At 49.4% G+C, this 23,608-nt stretch overlaps 1 protein-coding gene across 2 annotated transcripts; it reads right to left on the bottom strand.

Annotated features, from left to right (window-relative positions):
• Positions 1-659: 659 nt before the first annotated feature.
• On the bottom strand, positions 660-21,018 carry SDHC (succinate dehydrogenase complex subunit C). Of its 2 annotated transcripts, none has more exons than XM_074938238.1 (6): positions 20,921-21,018; positions 13,619-13,675; positions 11,809-11,910; positions 10,798-10,859; positions 6,754-6,917; positions 660-3,598 (listed from the first exon to the last, which is right to left on the bottom strand). In XM_074938238.1, exons 1-6 carry the CDS (start codon positions 20,938-20,940, stop codon positions 3,494-3,496), a joined length of 510 nt encoding a protein of 169 aa, XP_074794339.1. In that variant the 5' UTR covers positions 20,941-21,018; the 3' UTR covers positions 660-3,493. The 2 variants fall into 2 exon arrangements, with proteins under 2 accessions (XP_074794339.1, XP_074794340.1); XM_074938239.1 differs by lacking the exon at positions 20,921-21,018 and adding an exon at positions 13,941-13,989.
• Between the last annotated feature and the right edge of the window lie 2,590 nt (positions 21,019-23,608).

Here is a 23,608-nt window from a genome sequence, read left to right as displayed (position 1 = left end):
GGAGCGTTTAGAAAGCCATGAGAACAATTAAAGGATTAGAAAACATGCCTTACAGCAGGGGCAGGCAAACTTTTTGGCATGAGGGCCGCATCGGGTTTCAGAAATTGTATGAAGGGCCGGTTAGGAGAGGGGGTTGTGGCCCAGCCCCCACATCCTATCCGCACCACACACATCCCCCCCAGGACCCCTGGCCCATCCAACCACCCCTCCTCCCTGTCCCCTGACTGCCCCCTGCCACCCCATCCAACCCCTCCTCCTTCCTGACTGCCCCCCAGGACCCTTGCCCCCATTCAACCCCTGTTCCTGCCCCAACCCCCACACCCCTGCCCTCTGATCACAACCCCGAACTCTCCTGCCCCCTTACTGCGCTGCCTGGAGCACCGGTGGCTAGTGCCACGCCGCCACCACAGCCGTGCCACGCCGCCACCACGAAGCACAGAGCACCAGGTCTGGCCGGGCTCGGCAGCTGTGCTGCCCCAGGAGCTCACAGCCCCACCGCCGAGAGCATTGCGCCGGCGGCAGAGTGAGCTGAGGCTGCGGGGGGGGGAGGGGGCAGCAGGGGAGGGGCCAGGGGCTAGCCTCCCCTGACCAGGAGCTCAGGGGCTGGGCAGGAGGGGCCCGCAGGCCATAGTTTGCCCACTTCTGCCTTACAGTGACAGACTCAAGGAGGCCAATCTACTTAGCTTAACAAAAAGATGGTTAAGGGGTGATTTGATCAAAGTCTCTAAATATCTAAATGGGGAACAGATATTTAATAACAAGCTCTTCAATCTATCAGAGAAAAGTATAACACGATCCAGTGGATGGAAGTTGAAGCTAGAAAAGTTCAGACTGAAAAGTGTCAATTTTTAACGGTGAGAGTAATTAACCATTGGAACAATTTACCAAGGGTCAGGGTGGATTCTCCCTCACGGACAATTTTTAGATCAAGTTTGGACGTTTTTCTAAAAAGCTCTGCTCTTCAACTTATTTTGAGGCGTTTCTCTCCTGTGTTATGCAAGGGGTCAGACAAGATGATCACAGTGGTCCCTTCTGGCCTTAGAATTTATGAATCTAACATGAGTGACTAACCCTTTGGATAAAGGAAGCCTTTGCAAGACTCCAACCCTTCCCTTTTAACTAGGGCTTTTAGTGCTCCCTTCATAGACATCCTGAGACTCCTGGACAGACATCCCCCAGAAAAACCAGGACAAGCAGACTGGAGGCTGCTAATATTTCTAAAAGCAAAAAAACCCTTTCATCCCCTGCTAGGCCCCCTGATCCAGCACAGACATGGTGCCCACACCCCATCTTGTATAAATGCTTTTCAGGGCACTTTAAGCAGTCCTCTATCCAGTCACCACTTGCACCAGGCCCTGACCTTACCACTGGGGCCTCCAGATCAGCCCATGCTTCTGCTTGGTCACTACTCGCCTGGTTCACTTGGGGTGGGGAATTACCAGTGAAAGACTAAAGCTGGTAGCCACCAAAAGGCAGTGCTGTTTGCTGGCTCCATGACATTGGACGGGAAGAAGGATCATCTCTCTGCCTCCTCCGGGAGAGGTGCCCATGCACCACTGCCTCTCTGGGTGTGCACCTTCACTGACAGTTTTAGGGCACTCCCCCCACACTGCTCTGCCACCAGCACTGACTAGAGTGGTTATAGCCACATGCATCTTAACCCAATGGCAACCCACACTAGGGCCTAGAGCTGTCAGGGGAGTTATAACCTCACTGTTACTCTCCAAGGCCAAATCCTCACTCGGCATTAGACACCAAAGCACCCAGAGCTGAAGCATTGTGTGGGGCAGTGTGAGAGGAACCTTGTGCTGCTATTGCTGGTCCTGGAGCCACTCTGGAGACAGAGGAATTCATGTTTCAGGATAGTCCATGCTGGCTCCACCACATCGACAGGAGGGGGAGGAAAACCTCTCCTACAGACAGAGTCAACAGCTCCAACTGCTCCATAGAGGTGGCAGAGCCCCTGAATAGGAAGGGGCCATTTTTACAGTCACTTGGAAGAGCAGAACAGTGTAAACACAACTACTGGAGCACGTTGGGTTTTAACAGCAATCTCTAGCCCCCTGGGCGGACTCTCCAGCAGCCTGCATCTGGGGCAGCCATTACCCTAGCACAAAGCGAGCACGGACTGTGTTTGAAATGCCACCATACTGAGCCAGGAGCATTTCACATCAGTGTAAATGACCATGGGGTGCAGGCCCACAGTATCAGGTTCCTCAACTACATACCCAAGGGGCAGCCAGTCACTATGAGCTCCATAACATGAAATTAAAGGGCCCTGACTCCCAAGTCACATCACACACCTCTGCGCTGCTTCTCTGAAGAGAACACAACATTCTCCATCTTCTCAGGGTAAATACTCCATATGTCTGTTCAGATTTCAGATGTTTCATTAGAGTCTATTGAAAAGCCGAAGTGGCAGCTCATTTGAAAATCTGTAACAACAACTCAGCTGCCAGCGTGCGGTGTGAAAGAGCAAGCCTGCTTTACCGGGAAGGGTGGGTCTGTTACAAACACACGTGCCGGAGTGACAGTGCACAGTGAGGGGGAGACCGTGGCACTGGCAGTCATCCAAAAGGTTCAAAGAACAGATTTATTTTCAAAAGGAAAAAAAAAAAAACATTTGATTGAAGACTCCAAAAATATACGGGTGCTTATCCTTCATCTGCTGGAAGAGTTGTGAGCTGCTGCACAGAGCGCTTTGAACTCAACATGCCCAGCCCCCAAGCACTGGGCCCACTACAGGCTACCCCTCTCCCCATTGTAAAGCCCACAGGATGCTGACTGCAGCAGAAAGCCAGATTCCAGCAGTTAGGCATTTTACCCAGGACAGCGTCAAATTCCTTATTCCCCTTGCTAGCATCATGGGCACTGGCGTCGGCGGCTCAGTCTGTGCTTGCCCTAGACCCAGCGCCAGCATCAATGGGGAGAGTTGTCTTTTATGTGAGCCTACACACATACACTAAGCTAGAGGCACTCGCGTCTCCTCCCCCAACCCCCCTCAGGCCCAGTGAGGGGGCACACAGTGCCAGTATTGTCTCAAGCTTCAGGGCAGAGCAGAAAGCAAGTGAACCAGAGTTAGTTTGAAAGAACAGCAATTAATTAAGAAAGGCAGCTCTGAGCATGCTCTAGGTGGATAAGAATCAACTGCGAATCAGCTGTCAGTTACCAGCTGCTTGTGGCTACCTAGAGTCTTGAACATCCTGGACTGGGACTCCTGCTGGTGGCATTCTGGAAGGGTGTTCTGAGATCTCGCTGGGCTAGGATAGCTGGAGACAGCACATCACTCAGGGCTAGTAATAAGCAAACTCTGATCATTCACATGCTTTACAAAGAGGGAAAGCACCATCTTGCCTCAACAATTTAGTTATCCAGGAGTCTAGTCCCTCCTGCCCTCCCCCCCCCATATACACACTGAGCTCTGTCTGGACCAGATCACCAGATGAATCAAATCCTTGTAGGAGAAGGGAGGGCCTTCAGGAGGGAGGCGCCTTCACATGGCTGCGAGTCCAGCAGAGGAAAGCAGGGTCAAGACCAGGACCAGGACTCCAGACTGGTAGATTTGGGGAATCTTAAATCCTTTTCCCATGTCCCACATCTAGAGACAAAGAGAACAGAGACACACACAGCAAAGAATCAGGGCATCACACGGGGGCACTCATACAGTCTGCAACCGAACCCCAAAGCCAGGGCCATCAGTGCGTTGCAGAAAATATGCAAAGAACAAGCCAGAGAAGGGAACAGCCCCTCTAGCTAGGGAGCTGTGAAGATCCCATTTGGAGTAGTGTGTTCTCTGCACTCCCTCCCATTTGCAGTCGGGTGCTCAGAACTGCCCAAGTGAGGAAGGGGCAGTTGAGCCTATCACAAGATCTGTAGGAGTCTCTAGGGTGAAGGGTGCAGGCTGCGCACAGGGGCAGTGCGAGCCCCAGCACTTAGACTGGACAGAGCACTAGAGATGCTGCTGCCCAGGATCATCCTGGGAATGGCCTAGATGACCCAACAGAAATGAGCAACCTTTGATAATGCCCTGTGGAGTTAGCTACAGTGACTCGTTCATCACACAAATGACAAACCCTGTCCCAGCGAAGCTGGTTCCAGCTGGTTTCTGACTGGCGATCAGTAAGTCTGCGAGTTTGTCACAGAGGTCACGGATTCCGTGACTTTCTGTGACCCTTGTGACTTCTGCAGCGGCTGGTGCACCTGGCTCAGGGGCAGCTCAGGCAGCCCCTGCGCCAGCCGCACCAGCCGCTGCTGGGGCAGTCTCGGGCCACTGACCCCTGCAGCACCAGAAGGGTTTGGGTGTGGGACGGGGCAGGGGGTTGGGGCATGTGACAGGCTCTAGGTGGCGCTTACCTGGGGGGCTCCCCGGAAGCTGCGACATCCCCCACGCTCAGCTGCTAGGCAGAGGTATGGCCAGGCAGTTCTGTGTGAGGCCTCTGCCCAGAGCACTGGCTTCGCAGTTCCCATTGGCGGGGAACCGCGGCCAATGGGAGCTGCAGGGGCAGCAGAGGCAGCATGCAGGGCACCGCCACCCGCACTACCCCAGCACTCGCTGGGCCCCTGGGAAGCCCGCTCCACATCCAAGTTTTAGTCACGGGTATTTTTAGTAAAAGTCACTGGCTGTGAATTTTTGTTTACTGCCCATGACTTTAAAATACCCCTGACTAAAACTTAGCCTTAGCCATCAGTAATGCACTGAGGTGGCAGGCAGCAACAGACAAGGCAGACCATCTTGTCTGTTCCCAGTTCTGCCACTGACTACCTGTATGACTTTGTGCTAGTTACTTAGGCCTAAACTTTCTAAGCATCCACGGATGCTGGGTGATCAACCCAAGAATGTCCTCGTTTTCAAAGGTGTGAGGTAACCTCAGCTCTAAACGAAAATCTAATGGAGACACCACTGGAAAAATCAGGCCCCAGATGTCTCAGAGTGGGCAACCACAGTTAGTCCACACTCCAGAAAACACTGGCTGTAACAGTTGCTCTGTGCCTCAGCTGTCCCTCTGTACATGGGAACTTCCTGACCCCACTCAGTATTACACCAAGGAGCTCCACAGGAGAGCCAAAATCAGTCACAGGAGGCATCTCCCTTCTCCAGTGGGGAATCTTACCAGAGAGCAGCACTGCACCTAACCCAGCCACCCATGCAGTCAGCCCCATCCCCTCAAAGACAGGGAACGCAGCATTCAGGAGTCATTTTCCTCATTGTCTTAATATCTCTCTGATTGTGCCTCTGTATACGGGGTCTGAGTCAATCACCACAGTGTCAGACATGGACCTAGTTGGTCATTCAGTCTGCTGCTAGCCCTGGCCAATGTAGGACTGCTCCGTATCACATACAGGTGCTATCAGGTGATCAGAATATGTACCAATGCACTAAAAGTTTAAGTTAAGGGTGGAGAGAGCTGGGAATTTCAGCCTAAGCTGGCAGCGTTTTTGGTTTATGTTGCTAGTGCTGTGATAACAGGTCTGAATGTAGGCCCAGGCACAACAATAACCAGCTCTCCAGCAGTGGAGCGACCGGAGTGCATGCACACGCGCACACACACACACACACCCCCACGGCACTGCAGTTTATTCAAGGAAATGCAACACCTAACAATGTAAGCATTAACCGTTCCCTGACCCACATTTGTGCAATGTAGCCACCAGCCTGGCCAGCTGTCAGCACTGCTGGTTATTTTAACATGGATTTGGAGGCAGTTTCATTGCCTTTTTTATGTAAATACACAGTTACAGTCTTTCAACCCACATTTGACTCAAAGGCCCTAATGAGATGATTGTTAAGGCTTGTTCTATTTGGTTGACAGCAAGTCCATGAGCAAATGGGGCTCAGCCAGCTGGATCAATGCTGGAGCCCTGGGCCAGGCCTCATGTTCGCAGATCTGATCTGGAATTCTTGGCAGGCTGCAAAATGAACAATGTTTGCAGCAGTGTCAGCCATACCAGGGTCAACCAGTCTCTCCAGCTGCGGGATTTACAAAGCCCCCTCACCTCACTCCTATTGCCAGTGCCACTGATCACTACAGGGACAGCTCTGCCTGGTGCATGATGGGTTTCTTTCATCATAAGCATCTGGTAATACCAGAAGCAAGATACAAACTCTGGGAATCAATACTTATGCCACCAAGATGAGAACACAGTGGGCACCCAACGTGTGCAGCACAAATCCATGTTTGAAGTGCAGCACTCCCTGAGCCACACTTCCCCTAAAGCAGAAGGGATCAGGTCACACTATGAGCCAGCTGCCTCTGCAATTTTGATTTTGTAAAACTAAACATATTTGAAGTTACAGAAACACAAGACAATCGTTATCTGCAGCACATCTTGTTCCTACATTGCGGAGCCAATATTCTCTTCAGCTGTTTTTTAAATCTGCAAAGTTCTCCTTCACTGAAACAGTTTTCCAAGTTTCAGCCCAGGGCAAATATTAAGGGCTGGTTTCTATAAAGGGACTAAAATAGATCACAGACAGATGTAATATAATATTAATATATAATAGAACATGGCTATTGTGAGCTGATATTGACACTGAAAAACAGTCATTTTGGAAGATCTCACATCATCACAGGACAATGACATTACAAGCTGGGGATATTAAACAAAAGGTTACACTTTCAGGAGTGCCAAAGTGACTTAAGTCACATTGGAAAATGGGACTTAGGCACTTCTGAAAGTATTACCCCCAGAGGCCCACCCAAACCCCTGCACCTTAGACAGACACATACATGCAGCTCCATCAAGGCTACTCACAAGGTGTCGGATTCCGTTCCACGTGTGGTAGGTGAGGGGGAAAGCCAACGCAAACTTAGCAGAGTAGATAAGAGCAGGCCCCAGGCTGAGTGACTTCACAAATGCCAAGTAATAGGGGAACTGTTCCGGGAGAATCAAGGCAGCCAGGCCAAAGAGAGACACCCCTGGAAAAGAAAGAACCCACAAGTCAAACCAGCTGCCAGTGTTAGGAAAGAGAAAGCCAGGAAAGAGAAAGCCCTGCAAGAGAATCAGCACTCCCCAGCTGAGAGCCAGGGACTTCTATTCCTGAGGCCTGAAAAGCCAGTGCTAACTCTCCATAAAATGAGCCAACTTCTTCTCCCACTCTCCTGGTTCCTCTGTATCAGTACAGCACAGCTCCCACAGGGAGCAGCCTTCAATTCTGCATGTCATAGTGAGGAGATGGAAGGAGAGTTACTTTTAGGTGATTATTGCAGGAGAGGTCACTTTTTGCTCTGACACACTTACGCCTTTAAGAACAATTCCAGTCACAGTCTCAGCTTTGCTAAATAAATAGTAACAGAATACAAGGTGTGAGGTCACTTTGTTACCACAGTATTACCCCCTGAAGTCAACAAGGCTATTAAGAACCTTACTGTTGGCCCCAGTCCTGCCAACACTGAAGTATGGGAGTAACCAGACTCATGCAAGTGGTCTCCAGTGACTATTCCTCAGAGCACAGTGACACACTCAAGCATTTGCAGAATCGGGGCCTTAGCGCATAAGCCAAACTATCTGGGAATGCAAGTTTCAGAGGATCCCCTCAAGGTCTGAACTGTAAGAGAGGAGTTCCACCAGAAAGTCCTCTAGAGTCCAAAATAGGACAAAAATATGCACTCGCCAATCACTAACCAAACAGACAGTTTAGCAGGAGCCAGGCCCAGCCGCCCAATGGCATGTGCAGACATCAGTGAAGAGGCTGGCACACAAAGAGACGGCTTGACGTAAGTGAGCATCCTAGCTGGAGAAGTGGTGGCAGCTTCTGTCATTTCTAGGCCAAGAGGCTTTTTACAGATGGTGCTGCCAAAAGAACAGGAGTGATGAAAGAGAGAAGAGCTAGCCAAGCTGTGATTCAGTGGAGCCCGATTGCTCTCCTCTGGTACGCGGGCTTAAGCAGCTCTATCAGCAGCAGTGCCAGTGCCTCTAAGCCAACTAGCTGCTTCCCAGCTCAGCCATTCGTGGTTTCAATGGCCTCTGTGTTTGCCTTGAGAAAGTGCAGGAATCAAGTGCTCATGTAATTGCTGGCCTGGCCAGTGAAAGCAGAGCTCCCTGCTCCGTTCCATTTTGTTGGCTGCACATCTGTCTGGTGAGACAGTGCAGCCAGTGTGGGGTTACCCTTTGGATTCTAAAGGCCTGGGGAGAAGGCCTCTTGCTGTTCCCATGGCAGAGGTCAATGGAGGGCTCGTTTTGCAAGTGAGTAATAAATCCTCTTTTACAGGCAATGGCAACTCTGAGAGCTTGAACAGCAACTAGCAGGTTCGATAGCACACTGGCTGCTGGCCAAGCACCCCGCACAGAAGGGCAGGCATTTCCCAGCCCTCTGGGAAGTCAGTAGCTTTGGGCTGGGGAGGATGACCAACAGGACCGCAAGGCTTGGGCCATGTTGACAAACCACCTCTCTGCCTGGCACAGTGGTTGTCACTCCTCCTGGTATAGTATTACAGAGAAGGGCACATGGGCTAACTCAAAGGGCACTAGGGAATAAACCCGCTGGGCTTACAAGATCCAGCAAGGAGATAAATTGCGCTGATATAACAGAGTGATCTGCAGCAAGCACTCACATCAGATTAAACACTGCTGTGCTCATCGTAACTCATTTCAGTAACTGAATTCAGACTCTGCGGCTCATGCTGCTGACATCTGGCACCTGGCTGGACCTTCAGCTTTTCTACTGTGAGACAATAATGCCTAGCTGCACAGATTAGCAATTCTGGGGTTTAACTCAGTGAAAGCCAAGAGGGAGGCAGGGAGCATATGGTCAGTTCAAGCCTTGAGGCCCAACCTACACTAGACCCCCTTCAAACAAGCAACTCTGTCTAATGAGTCCATCTGGAAGCAGCACCAAGGTTTCTAGTGCCATTTTTATATAAGCTTTAGTTAAACTCCCCCACTGGCAAAAACAGAGTTTTCTGGTCCTGTGACACAAGCTTTGCTGTGGATTTCATTTCAGATTCCACCCACCTTGTGGAAATCAAGTGTGTGTGGGGTGGGGGGTGAGGGTGTTGCGCCTCCCCAAAGACATTCCCCACGTTCCAGGGCCAGCTTAGGAGTTAGAGGGGGAGGGCTGGTGAAGTTATCCTTATCAGCCCCTCACTTTCTCCCTTTCCTTCCTGATCATTTTGCTCCCACAGCAGCACACCACAAAGACCAGAGTTAAATTTGGTACTGAGTCACAAAAAAAGAGGGAAAGGCCTTGGGAGAATGAGGGTCAGAAAGACGGTTAAGGTTTCAACATTAGTGTTTTGGTTAAATGGCACAAGATCAAATTATCTGTCTGGACATCGTTTAGTGGCCCCAATCCTGGTGCCACCTACTCCCCCACCCAGTGTGCATTATCAGGGTTTCTGTAGGGGGCCCTAACTGGGAGGCAGCTGCTATGTCTATATAGGATCTACACCAATGGGATCTTGATCCATGACTAAGGCTCCAAGGCACTACAGTAATACAAATAATAAATACCTGCAGAAAGCTTAGAAAACCCATTTGAATCTGAACTTGCTCTTTCAATTCATACCTGATGAGTGGCTTCCTCAGACAGGGGTTCTTGCTTGGGGCAGCGGCCCTTTAACAGGAAGCCATGGCAAAGCGAAAGTGACCACCACTTTGCATTTAAACTACTGCACCCCATGTGAGAGCCACAAGAGTGAGTCAGTCCCCACAGACAAAAAGTGAGGCCCTGGGAGGGTAAGTCACTTGCTCTGCGATTTCAGGCAAGGGAGTGGCAGATTTCAGACCAGAATGCAGGTTTTCCAACTCCCAGTCCCCCATGCTCTAACCAAAAGAAAATGCTGCCTCCTTGACTTTCCCAGGAAGGGTTCTACTTACATATGGCACACATGTGCAGGGCACCGGGTCTGACAACGTACAGGAGTCTGGACACTGGTGTATAGGGCCCTGCACGGATACACAATTTATATCCGCAGATACAAAGTGTATATCCGCGGAGCTGCAGGGCTCTAGCGACGAGCGAGACCAGCAGGACCATGGCCAGTGACCAGGCCCTGAACTGCAGCGGTGAAAGCAGCAGCATGTCGGGCTGCTACTTGCAGGAGCCAGCGACAAGCCAGGGCAGCTCTGAGGTGGAGGCTGTACCACCCCAGCCCTGCCCACTGGGGCAGGCACCAGGCTCACCAGCAGCTATCCCTGGTCCCACCAGCAGCTATCCCTCGTCCCACTAGTGTGTGCAAGCAGCTCGCTTGCTCCCAGATAGGAGACCCGCACTGCTGGTGGAAGGGACAGGAGCATGCAAGCCACTTGCACACACTAGCATGACCAGGGACAGCTGCCAGTGAGCCTTGTGCTTACCCTAATGATCAGGGCTGGGGGCAGTACAGCCACACCAGAGGATCTGCCCGGGCTGGATACTGGCTTCTGGGAGCAGTGGCTCAACATGCTGCTGCTTTCGCCGCTGCGGTTCCTGGCCCAGTCACTGGCCAAGGCCCTGCTGGTCTCGCTCATCGTCACTAGAGCCCTGCAACTCCGCAGATATCCGCGGATATAAGTTGTGTATCCGCGCAGGGCTCTACCAGTGTATGTGGCAAGACAAAGCTTGCAGAAGGAAAAGAATGAGATTAGGAGCAATGGGTATTTATTTGTGCAGTCAGTACAGCCCATTACAGATCCCACTTATGGCAACTACAGCCGAGACACTCCAACTCCTTGCCTTGAGGACAAGGAGAGAGAAGGTAATCAACAGAATAAAAGTCAAGTTGTATCAGAATTAGCGACTGCGAATTAAAGCTCTCTATACTGATGCTGACCACAGCCCGTCTACTCCCAAAGTACCTGAGGCAGAGAATCACGCACCTGCACTCATTGCAACACCAGTGCCACGGTGGGCGATGGACATCAACATGGGCAGAGACCACCTGCAAAACAATAGACCTCGTCAGAAAGATGAGCCACTCCTCGAGTGTGGGTGATATGCAAACAGCACATCTGGGGTGTCTGAAGCATGCTAGAGGTGAGGTTGTCTAGAGAGAGGCTTGAGGTAATGTGAGGATGAAGGACAGGCTGGGCACTGGGAACTCACATAAACCTGTTGAGAAGGGGCGCAGAGGCAAAGGCATGACCGATCTGTTCCCAGACAGCTCTGTGCTGCTGGCTGTGTATTTCTGCAGTCAGAATTATTCAAGGAATCTATGGGCGGGGAATTTGCAGGGGTGGCTCAGGAATGACAAACCCCACTGGCAGGAATCCTGGGAGGGAGAAAGCCCATGTTTGCTGGGAGGGAGGATGGCTGGGGGAGAGTGCAAGGCTGCCATCAATTCAGAGGGACAGGCCAGGATTCAGGCTCCCAGACACATATACAGAAGTGAGAAAAATCCCAACACAACAGGAAATTCACCACAAGAGAATCAGATCACTGAGGAGGTGTGCTCTGGTGGCCTCACATGATCCCCTTCCTGTGCCTCAGGTCACCCTAACACCCTTTGGACTCAAGGTTTTTGGGGGAATAATCCTTTGACCCAGTCTAGCGCCTTCCATCGAGGACGTCAGAGGGTTCTGAAGACATTAACTAGGGCTCACAACCCCTTGAGGTGGGGCAGTTTCATTATTACCATTGCAGAGATGAAGAAACTGTCACAGGTGGGAAAGTAACACTCCGCTGCTCAAGGTCTCAGAATGTCTATGACTGAGCTAGAAATACATCCAGGTCTCCCACTTCTCTGCCTTAACCACAAGGCAAGTGCTCCCTGATGACTAAAGGGAACATACAGAGTTCTTTCCAATGAAGGGGAGGATGATGAGGGTTAAGCTCTTTGCCAGACTCTGGGATGTAACCCCCAGAGATGCAGACGCCTCTGGAGTTCTTACTTGTAGATGGTGATATGAGGGGACATGGGACGGTTTGACTGGGTGTTTTTATTGCAAAATTGAGCCATATCCTCCTTCGCTGCTGTTCCCATGGGGACCACGCTAGAACAAAAGGAGAGGCAGGAAGTCAGAGAAGTAAAAGGAAGAGCAACAGAATTAAGTGACTCAGATTTACCCTGTGCCCGTGGACCATCACTGTCTAAGCAGGGCTGTACCAGGTCCACAGGGCAACACTAGAGGAGCATTTCACCTTGCAGGACTGGTACATCCCGTGGGACACAGCTCACCCATCTCCACATCAGCACAAGTCAAACAGTCCACACACAATGCCCCTCCCACTGAGCAGCTTTTTGCTCTTTGCAGTTTTATCCTGAAACAGGAAAACTATCTGAACCATGGGCACAGTTCTGAAAATGGGGCCAGCTCATAGCTGCCCTGCAAGTCAGCACCTAGAAAAAGAACTAAAGGGCAGAATAAACATGACATCAGGTCTGCATGAAGCCCAAGGAAGGTGCAGTGAGGCCATGAGTGAGAATGGCGATGCCAGGGAAGCAGGCTACTGACATGAACTCATCTCCTCCATTCCCTGCTCAGAGGAGTATTTATTTATTAAAATTATTAAATCCATCTATAGGTGCCATCCAGTGGTCTGGGCACCAAGCCCACAACTTCAAAATTACAACTTTAACAAGGAGTGCCCATACATTTAGCCACGTCAACCCACCCTCCTCAACAGCCTTAACCAAAAGGGGAAAGATACCCTTCCAAACATATTGTGAAGCCTAACAAAACTGGGCCCTGGTGGACTTGTGGGTGGAGGGAGAGTTCCAAACTAGAACCCCTCACAAAAGCTGCCAGCTCAAGCACCTCTGCTGGTCTCGACTGCAGTAATGCAGCATGGATCTCTCGAAAAACAGGAGGTGAGAGAGTCAGGGGCAGCTCTAAGCATTTCATAATAAAACTTCGGATGGTGAGACAGTGCTGTGCTCAGTTCCACACTGATTTCCCTAGCTCTCCCAACTTGAAAAGCACCATCCACAGTCGAGTCTGACTATTAGCTATCTGATAACATTATATAATGCTGATACCATGCAATCTGCCCTTTACTGCCGTGGTAATTGCACATTGTACCAAAGAAAGACCTTGTAATTTCACGTTCCTGAGATAACTCAGCAATTACTCTTACAGCCCAATTTAGCAAAAAGAAAACAAAAAACAGCTTCCCCCACCCCCCACCGAGCCCAGCTGTGCAGCTTGCATGGAGCACGGGAAGGTTTCTGTTAATCGTACCTTTGTCAGGTATAAAGTTACTGTGTACACTGCACTGCAGCTTACACAGAATGACAGCAGTGATGGGCAAAGCACAGGGATGCTACATACTCACTGGTGCACCTGTGCGGCATGCAAATCCCAATCAATGCTATCCCAAAGCACCTTCTAAAGTGAGCCTGCTTTTATTCCAGTTACACTATTTTAATCCAGCTGTGTCTGTACATATTCATCAGTGACTCATTCAATATCAGACAAGCCCAGGACTAAAACACACCCCAGCCTCCACCCAGGAGTTTATTTTATTCCAGGACACAATTATTACCTCACAAAAGAAACACCTGCAGGTTATTTAACTAGCCACATATTTATCACGTAATGACATAGTAAATACCCTGCCAAAACATGGCACCTGCCAGATATCTGAATGGTTAGAATTAATAAGCAGGTAGAACATGCACACGCAGTGAAGTCTTAGAACGGATCCCTTAGGGAGAAAGGAATTAATCCCTTTACTCTCAATAAAACCTCAAAAACTCACTGTCGCATAGAAAGGCTGGGGCTGAGCCGAGTCCACAGGCAACGCTGACCCACATGTCTGCAAAAAAAGAAGACGGAAAGAGCTCTGTGAATGTCGGATAGACACAGAAAGGGAAAAATACACACAATACAGGGGCATTTTTATAACCAGGAGCAGAGGAGACCACAGTGCAATGCCTGATGTTTTAAGAGTGAATCTGGGAGAGGAGGAATTATTTTTAACACTTGTAACGCTGAGCATAGCTGTTGGGCAGAGTTTGGAGAGTCTAACTAAGAGTTCTCTCTTTATGATACCCTGTAATTACCATACTGAGCTGTAATACCTTGCTAATAAGACAGGCATCAACAGTACTCTGCACTAACAGCGAGGCAGATGCAGGCCATTCTTCACTCTCAGGAGAAGCAATTATCAGGACTGGGTGGTAAATGTCCCAGAAAGACATGCCTGCCAAGCAGTATGAAAAGAGCTGGTTCAGACTACAACTCTTCAAGCCTCTGAAATAAAGAGATCACCAGCTTTCCTCCTAAAAGCTCTTTTTCATTATATTGTTTCACCCTTGCCATTCGTTATTCTCTGAGTGTTAGCAAGAAGGCAGGTCAATGTCATGGCCCAACGCACACAGTATTTCAGGCACATCAACACTGGAGGTGGGAGATAAATAAGGTTTTTATGGTCCCCAAAGCAGTGGGAGCCATTCTCTACAGATCAATTGCAGTAATTGTGACTGACATTCAAGGGCATTTCTCCAGCAAGAGGGGCAGAGCCAGGCCTCCAATCCAGCCACAGCTCAAGAGTTTGCAGATGTGGGTTGGAATCTACAGCATCCACTCTCTCTCCTCAATTACTGTCAAGGACAAGGCACAAAAGACTTCATTTCCTGGTGACATGATTAGAATTAAGTGTATAACAACACTCTGTACTTTCATCTATAGCACACTGACAAACATTAATTAACCCTCAGATGCATGCAGACTGCATCTGCTCCAGCATCTCAGGAAATCTCCCACTGTTTCATTAACACCAGTTGGTAAACACAGCACTGGCATTTTTAACCATCCGCCAGCAGACCTGAGGACACAGCAGTAAAAACACCTGGGGGCCAGACCCTCAACAGGGCATCATAGCTCCATTGACCTCAACTAAGCTATAAACATTTACATAAATCGAAGCTCTGGCTCCTGGACACCGACTACACAGATGGCGGAAGACAACAGATTTAAAAAAAAAAAAAAAAAAAAAAGACCGAGTACACAAAATGATCGGGCTGACGGCTCTGCACTCCGAGGATCAGCCTTGTTTTACAATTTACTTAGTCTTTAGTGCAGGGACCTTCTTTTTATTGTGTTTGTACAGCACCTAGCACAACAGGGCCATGGTCCATGCCTGGGGCCCCTAGGCTTTCCTGCAATTCAAAATAAAATAACAAAGAATGGAAAGAACACACATTCGTTCAATGACTCAACCAAGGTCATACTGTGAGTTAGCTGGCAGAGCCAGCATTAGCAATTCAGAACCGCCTGTCTCCCAAGATCAATTCACTGCCCCCTATTAATATAAGTACTGTCTGGGTTAATCTAGTTTACGATTGCTCCATGCTCGGTTCCCAATGCAGTTGTCTGCAGTGCTTCTCATTATGGAGCTATGGTAATGACAACGGCAATTACAACCACAACACACGTTTAGGCTGGGGGCTTCCCGCATGGCCAGATTCCTCCCCTCATCTCTCTCCAGCTTCTGTCAGTGGAAGATTTTTCTGGAAGCTGGAGGCAAACTGAACAAGGAACACAGCTAAACAAATCTGACAATTCTGCAATGAGGGGAGGAAGGAGGATCCAGACATTAGGAAGCAAGCAGGGATTCAGGATTCCCTGCTCTGCCACAGATTCCCTGTATGACCTTGGGCAAGTCATGCAGTTTCTGTGCCTTAGGTCCCCATCTGAATAAAGGGGAGAACAGCCCTACCTTGCCTCACAGGAAGTTGAGGATAAACACATTAAAGATTGTGAAGTGCTCAGACATTACAATAATTGGGGTCATATATGTACCATGGATAAAAAAAATTAGGAGTGCATCCGACAGTTTTGGGGGATGCAGACAGAAAGGCAGTTAGAAAAAATTTATTTATCAGCAGGGGAAGAGGGTATGTTAGCCTTAGCATGATGAGACCGTCATCAGAGAGCACATTAAAATGCACCCATGTAATCCAACACAAATGTCACAATAAATACATGCATGGGCAAGTTGCTTCTATTTTAATATCTGGGCTTAGTCTATGCACATCTAGGGGCCAATTTACCATTGTCCTACACTTTGTGGAATTGTTTCAAAGTGCTACAGTGAGTTTAGAATGCTACCAAAAAAAAATCAGAATGACAGGAGTGTAATCTACTATGCAAAGTGCAGGGAAATGATGAATCAGACCTTGGCTGCTCACTTAGAGCTGCCTGTGGCTTCTGTGACCGGAATTGAGTCTATGCACACCTCAGAAAGCTTTCCACCCAAGCCAGCATGTTTCTTTCCATCCACACCACACCAAGCCTAAACTGTCTTTTAAAACAAAAAAGGTAAGAAAATATCTAGAAAAAAACACCACCTTTATTAACCTTGATTGCAGTGAGAAAAAGTGTATAAGTAACTCAAGAGGGAGAATAAAGAGCCCTCTAATAGTACATCTTCTCCCTGCACTGGTAGTTATAGACCTCAGAAGATGGGGGAATCAGCAAGGTATTCCATTGCTGTGTGTTGTGGAATGAACTCAATGGTGTCTTCAGAGACCATGGATTCACAGTTTAGTGGCTCTCAAAGTGCTCCTTCCAGCATTGTTTGATGGCTGCATTGTCCTTGAGGAGGGTGGAGCCATCCTGGGAATGAAAGGGGGTTGGGCCTTTGGAGCTTGGCCCATATAGAGCTTTTGTTGCTTGAAAGAAGCTTCTCATGTCATCCTGGTCTATGAAACCCTGGATCTCAGAGGACCTTCTCTTGCCACCACCTGTTTTTGATGTCATGTAGCCTCCTTTGGACTTTGGCTTTGAGCAGATGATAGGTCTCATATTTTTGTTGGTTAGAGGAATCATTTTGCCAGTTACAGAATGCATTTCTTTTCTGCTGAATTAATGCTATGATTTCCTTGTTGTTTTTGTCAAACCAGTCTTGGTGCCGATGAGTGGAATATCCTATAGTTTCAGCACATGCACTGTGAATAGTATTTTTAAGTTGATCCCAGTGCTCTTGAATGTCAATGATGTTGTCAGGTAAGTTAGAGAGTTTCCCATCCTCTGAGGAATTACAGTATGCCATCACCCAGATAAAAATAATCACCAGGCCCAGACAGCATCCCAGCTGAGGTTTTTAAAGCTGGTAGAACAATGCCCCAGCACAAACTTTGCCAATTCCTTGACAAAATCTGGACCTGTGAAGAAATTCCACATGACTTTAATGCCAACACTGTTAAAATACTAAAGAAAGGGGACAAATCTTTGTGCAGGAACTACAGAGGTATTGCCCTCCTCTCCGTCACAGGGCAGATCTTTGCCCGGATCCTATTAAACCACCTCCTCCCCCTTGCCGAGGAACTCCTCCCCGAACCACAGTGTGGCTTCAAGCCATCCTGAGGCACAACCAACATGATCTTTGTGGCATGACAGATTCAGGAGAAATGCAGAGAGCTACACCAGGAACTACTCATGGCATTCATCAACCTAACCAAGGCCCCTGACTCTATCAATCATGTTGCCCTATGGATGGTGCTGTGTAGGTTTGGCTGTGCACAGAAAATTATTTCCATCTGACTATTCTATGATGGGATGACTGCCACCATTCTGTGCAACAGCTCAGAGACCGAACCATTCATCATTCGCACTGGTGTCAAGTAGGGCTGTGTCATTGCTCCAACACTCTTCTCCATTTACCCTGCCATGATCCTGAGTCTCATCTGCGACGGCTTTCCTGACGGAATCGGGATTGAGTATCATATGAATGGCCAACTCCTCAATCTCCTATGTCTCCAAACAAAATTTAAGATCCCGAGAATTGGCATCACTGATTCAGTATGCAGATGATTGTGTGTGGAAGGATGACACAGAGGCCGACCTGCAAAGCACCCTAAATCTTTTTGCAGATGCCTATTACAGCTTGGGTCTCTCTCTTAATATCAGGAAAACCAAGGTATTCTACCAGCCCTCACCTGCACAAACTACTCTTCGTACTCCACAAATTACCATTAGCAGAGAATCCCTGGAAAAAGTGGACCATTTTCCATACCTTGGCAGCCACTTCTCCCAAACAGCTAGCATTGACACAGAAATCGAATACAGGATCCGCTGTGCTAGCACATTCTTTGGAAGACTACTCAAACGAGTCTTCAATTATAGGGATCTACAAACAGGTACCAAGATCTTGGTTTACAAGGCAGTTGTCATCCCCACCCTTCTCTATGGATCAGAGACCTGGGTAACCTACAAACAACATCTCAAGCAGATGGAGTGATTCCAGCAGCACTGCCTCAGGAGGATTCTCAGGATCAGCCGGAAAGACTGACACACTAACATCAGCATTCTCTCTGCAGCCAACATCAGCAGTGTAGAAGCACAGGTCATGAAACATCAACTCTGCTGGGCTGGTCACTGTGTACATATGCCTGACACTTGTCTCCCAAAGCAACTACTCTTCTCTCAGTTAAGCCAGAGAAGAAGGGATCATGGAGGGAAGCAGAAGCACTTCAAGGACATACTGAAAGTACACCTTAAAAAGGGAGGCATCAATCCAACGAACTGGGAGGACTTGAACACAGAGGCAACAAACTATACACCAAGCCACAGCCCACTTTGAGAACAGACTTGCTCATGAGACAGAGAAGCGACAAAGGAGGAAAGAAAGGGCACAACACTCCAGGCAACAACTATATCTCCTCCAAGATTTCACCTGTCACTTCTGTGGGAAAATATGCAGGGCACGAATTGGGCTCCTCAGCCACTTAAAAACCCCATCAATGAACACCTTTGGCAGACATCATCATTGCATCGAGGGATAGCTGAAGAAGAGTTCTAGACCATGCTCAAGTCACCTCTTAACCTTCTCTCCAATAAACTAAACAGATTAAAATCCTTTAGTCTTCCACTGTAAGGCAAGCTTTCCAGCACTCAGATCACTCTTGTGGCTCTTCTTTGAATTTTTTCCAAATTTTCAACAGCCTTTCTCAAGCAGGGACATTAAAACTGGACACAATATTCCTTTACTCAACAGCAACATATTGAGATACAGCCACAGACTATGGTGAGATCAACCTTTGTCTGCTAGAGAAAACCAGAACTCCTGTCTACTAGAACCCATACGAACATCGAAAACCCATTCCTAGGGCCATACCAAATTCACAGCCATGAAGAACGTGTCACGGACCATGAAATCTGGTCTTTTGTGTACTTTTACTCTATACTATACAGATTTCATGGGGGAAACCAGCATTTCTCAAACTGAGGGTCCCGATCCAAAAGGGGGTGGGGGGGGGGTCGCAGTATTGCCACCCTTATTTCTGTGCTGCTGCCTTCAGAGCTAGGCAGCTGGAGACTGGTGGCTGCTGGCCGAGGGCCCAGCTCTGAAGGCAGCAGCACAGAAGTAAGGTGGCTATACCATACCATACCATTCCATCCTTACCTCTACTCCCAGCCAGTAGCAGCCACTCTCCGGCCACCAAGCTCTGAAGGCAGCACCACTGCCAGTAGCTGCGCAAAAGTAAGGGTGGCAATACCACGACCCCCCAATAACTTTTGAAGAAAATAAAACCACACACACAGCACCTATAGGGGCAGGACCCCTACAGTTACACCACCATAAAATTTCAAATTTAAATATCTGAAATCATGACATTTACAATTTTTAAAATCCTATGACTGTAAAATTGACCAAAATGGACCAAGAATTTGGTAGGGCTTTACCCATTCCATATGACACTGACAAAGGTACGTCATCATTCTGCCACACAGTGACTGCAGCAGTGGCAATAAATGAGAAACCAGTCACAGATATACCTTTTGCTCAGCTACCTACCCTGTGCTGGTTACTACTATGCTGTGATACATTTAAAGGCGATCTGAATGAGGAAAAGTGCTTGTCTTTTACAGGGACTGTTGGGTATTTGTTTTTTTTCCCTAATTTATGACCAATGAAAAAGGCCAAAATAATTATACTGGTCCAACCCCTAGTGGGGATGAAGTTATACTCATATAAAGGTGTCTTATACTGGGTTATTGTAGCTGTGTTGCCTAATATCCTGGGACCAAGGTGGGTGAAGCCTGAAAAAGAGCTCTCTGTACACTCCAAAGGTCCTCTCTCTCACCAGCAGAGCTGGTCCAGGAAAAGTTATCATCTCACCCACCTTATCTCTCTTATACGGGGACAAGTTATTCCCCTTCCCGTATGGGGATAAGTTACACCGGTATAAATGGGTCACACTGGGGTAGTTCACACCACATTGCCTACCCTAGTACAGTTAAAGCTGCACGTTTGTGTCGACACAAGCCCAGACTCACAGTTCTAAGATGCAGGGTCAGTCTACCCAGGCATGGGCAGCTTAGATCCATTAGACAGTGCAACGTGACCATAAATGTCTGTCTACCTGAGCCCCCCCTATGCCGCACTAGTGAGGGGAACTGATGATGCTGTTTAGGGACCTTCAGGATCTTTTGCTTATTAACACCGCAGAATTCCCTGCCCTTCCAGGGCTCTGTTTTTAAGACAAGACTGTCACAATCTCTCCGTGACAGCGGGAGTTGGTCAGGCTTCACTGCAAGTCAAGGAGGCCATTGCCTTGGCCAGGCGCACCACCGCCGTAGGTGACAGGGAGAAGCCAGGGGCAGGCTCCCAGCGCTGTCCCGAGCTCTCCAACAGTGGAAGCACAGCCACATCACAGGCAGCCACCGGCCCACCCGCCATCTCCCCCAGGCCGCCCCTTCCTCTCCCCCCTCCCCACATCGCATCGCCCCCGAGCGCCCCTCACTCTCTCCAGGTCTTCAGCCTCCCCTCCCCGCCCCCCCCTCCACTCCCCGAGCGCCCCTCACTCTCTCCAGGTCTTCAGCCTCCCCTCCCCGCCCCCCCCTCCGCTCCCCGAGCGCCCCTCACACTCTCCAGGTCTCCAGCCTCCCCGCTCCCCGAGCGCCCCTCACACTCTCCAGGTCTCCAGCTCCCCGCTCCCCGAGCGCCCCTCACACTCTCCAGGTCTCCAGCCTCCCCGCCCCCCGAGCGCCCCTCACACTCTCCAGGTCTCCAGCCTCCCCCGCCCCCATTGCTCCCCCCTCTCCCAGATGTCACCTCAACAAAGAGGCCGCCATTCCGAAACACCCCAAGGTCCGGATGTGACCTCAGACGCACAAGGCACGTGCCCCGCCCTACTTCCGCTCCCGGCGGGGCGGGGTCTCCTCTCCCAGCGACCGTTCAACCCGCCCCCAGCCGGGGCGCCTGGCAGCCTCGGGGGTCCCTCCCCGCCCGTTGCGGGCCGCTGCGCGTCTCCCTGGAGCGGGGCCGGGCGGCGCTGGGAGGCGGGACGCCTGGGTCCTGCTCCCCGCTCCGGGCCCCGGGCAGGTCGCTGGGCTTGGTGCCGCGCCCGTTAACCCCCCGCTCCCTGTCTCGCGGGCCCCCAGCCCCGTGGCGGCGTCAGCGCTGTTTGCCCGGGGGCCGGGGCGACGGTGGTGCAGCCCCCGCGCTGATTTCCAGGGGCAGCAGACCTGGCGCGTGCCCTGCGGGTATAACCTGCCCCCTGAATGCTTAACGTGCGTGTCACACGCGGGCCAGACGCTCCTGGCTCGAGCCCCAGAGAGAGGCCCCGGAGGGGGGGGGTTAAAATTAGATTATGAACGTTTAAAAATAAGTTATTTAGTTTTGAGAGCAAAGCGCGCATCCCCGAAAGGTATTTCTATCAGCTATGGGCCTCAAAGAAGAATTGACTAAGAAGTCACTTTGCGGCTGACTGTTGGGAAGCAGGACGCAAACCCCAATTGGCTGCGAGCTCTGTACTTAGGGTGTGTCTTCACTACCAATGTCAAAGCGCTGCCACAGCAGCACTTCAACCTGGCCGCGTATAGTCCGGCACCAGTGCTGGGAGAGAGCTGTAAAAAACCCACCCCCACAAGGGGATGCACTGTCTATACTGTCACTTTACAGGGCTGAAACTTGCAGCGCTCAGAGGCGTGTTTTTTTACACCCCTGAGTGAGAAAGCTTCAGTGCTGTAAAGTGGCAGGGTAGACAGGGCCTTAGATTTCAATCAAGTGTGAACTCCTCAAGCATTAGAGTTGGGAATTCAGCTGTTGGGAGGAGTTCAGGTGCACATCTCCTCTTCATGGCGGTGGGAGGTGGAAAGCAATGCACAAAGCCTTTTGTCTTCTGATGTTCAGCAGTGGTTTCCCTGGAGCTGATGGACCTTTTGTTGGGCAAGAAATAGCACTTCCTGTTGGAAACAAGTATTTCACATTTGGTAATGCTTCTCTCCTCTCTGGTGATTTACAGTTACAGAGCAAACACTTAAATATTACTTTATAACATGGCCTACAGGTATTATAAGTGAGATTAATGCACACAGCAACTTACAAGCATTCCCTGAAGTCTAAACACTGAGCATGTTTTTATAACTCTAATATCTATTTTAATCGTTCCAGCACACAGGTGAGGCAGACTGGCTCCAGCTATTTGTCAGCAGTTCTGGGTCGCGGCAGAGCACTGGGAGAGAGCTCTCCCAGCGCTCTTAAAAAAAACCACCTCAATGAAACTTGCTGCGCTCAGGGAGGTGTTTTTTCACACCCTTGAGTGAGAAAGTTGCAGCGCTGTAAATTGCCAGTGTAGACAAGCCTTCAGTGTTCAGTTGTCACCTAGGGGCCATAGCATGAACTGGCCCTTCCTCTGCCAGCATCACAGCTTCAGAAACTTATCTGAATTCTCACAACCCTCCCACATGGTAGATCAATATTATCTCCATTGTAAGGTGGGGAGGTGACTTATCCAATTGAGGGACAGGGCTCAGTACACACCCAGGTATCCTGACTCCTTGTTTCCCGCTGTATCCTTCCTCTCGTACAATGCCCCCTGCCATTTAAAATAGACCCTACAATAAGTGAAATAATAACAGTGGCCAGTAATTTATATATGTATGTTCAACGAGGAGTACTTGTGGCATCTTATAGACTAGCAAATTTATTTGGGCATAAGCTTTCGTGGGCTAAAACGCATTTCATCAGTGGGTTTTAGCCCACAAAGTGTTTTAGCCCACGAAAGCTTATGCCCAAATAAATTTGCTAGTCTATAAGATGCCACAAGTACTCCTCGTTGTTTTTGCTGATACGGACTAACCCAGCTACCACTCTGAAACTTGAGATATGTATGTTGAAAGTCACACAGAGGTCAAATTCTTATACTTTGCACCTCTTCACAAATCTTCTCTCCCCCCACACCTTCCCCATTCCTGCTACCAAAAGAGCTAAAGTAGCACCTGGCAAAATTATATTTGTACTTAAATACTTTCAGACAAGGAGCAGAGAAACTGCAAGATTTGGGGTCTGTCTCATCTGCTATCCTGCCTCTAATTGTAGCCAGTGCCAGATGTTGGCCTGAGACCTGATCAACCCCTCCCCTCCCCACCCTCTACCCCCTCCATTAAACCAGCCATGGACGAAAAGCTGGGCATTCACTACTAAAATTGGGGGGGGGGGAAGTTCTACTGCTGATAAAGCACCCCCACCTCAGGAATGTCCTAACGAGACTTGTAACCACCAAGGTTATAAAGTAGAGACACCCAGGCACTGGGAAATTAGGAAGAATACAGAAAGAGTCTCAACAAATGGTAAGATAAGCTCTGACCAGTGTTTTATGCTCACCAGCTGCACAAACAGAAAAGGACACAGCTAAGTTACAATTTGGGCATGAAAGATAAAACGTAAAAAACTTGGGCAGGAAGGAGGACAGAGAGGTGCCAGTGTATAATTGGTTAAAATGTTTGTTATTTAGGAGTG

The sequence above is a fragment of the Natator depressus genome, chromosome 24 (assembly GCF_965152275.1).
Source record: "Natator depressus isolate rNatDep1 chromosome 24, rNatDep2.hap1, whole genome shotgun sequence".
NCBI classification, from domain to species: Eukaryota; Metazoa; Chordata; order Testudines; family Cheloniidae; genus Natator; species Natator depressus.
Note: the sequence above shows the minus strand (reverse complement) of the source record. Positions and strands in the feature narration are given on the sequence as shown.

Bases quoted from the DNA above. Each gene is read 5' to 3' on its own strand.
- SDHC (XM_074938238.1), bottom strand. From the start codon at position 20,940: ATGGCGGCCTCTTTGTTGAG. The intron at 11,911-13,618 runs GTGAGTTTTTGA...CTTTTGTTCTAG, and splicing joins CCCAGCCTTTCTATGCGACA to CGTGGTCCCCATGGGAACAG. The intron at 3,599-6,753 runs GTGAGTAGCCTT...CTTTGTCTCTAG, and splicing joins GGAACGGAATCCGACACCTT to ATGTGGGACATGGGAAAAGG.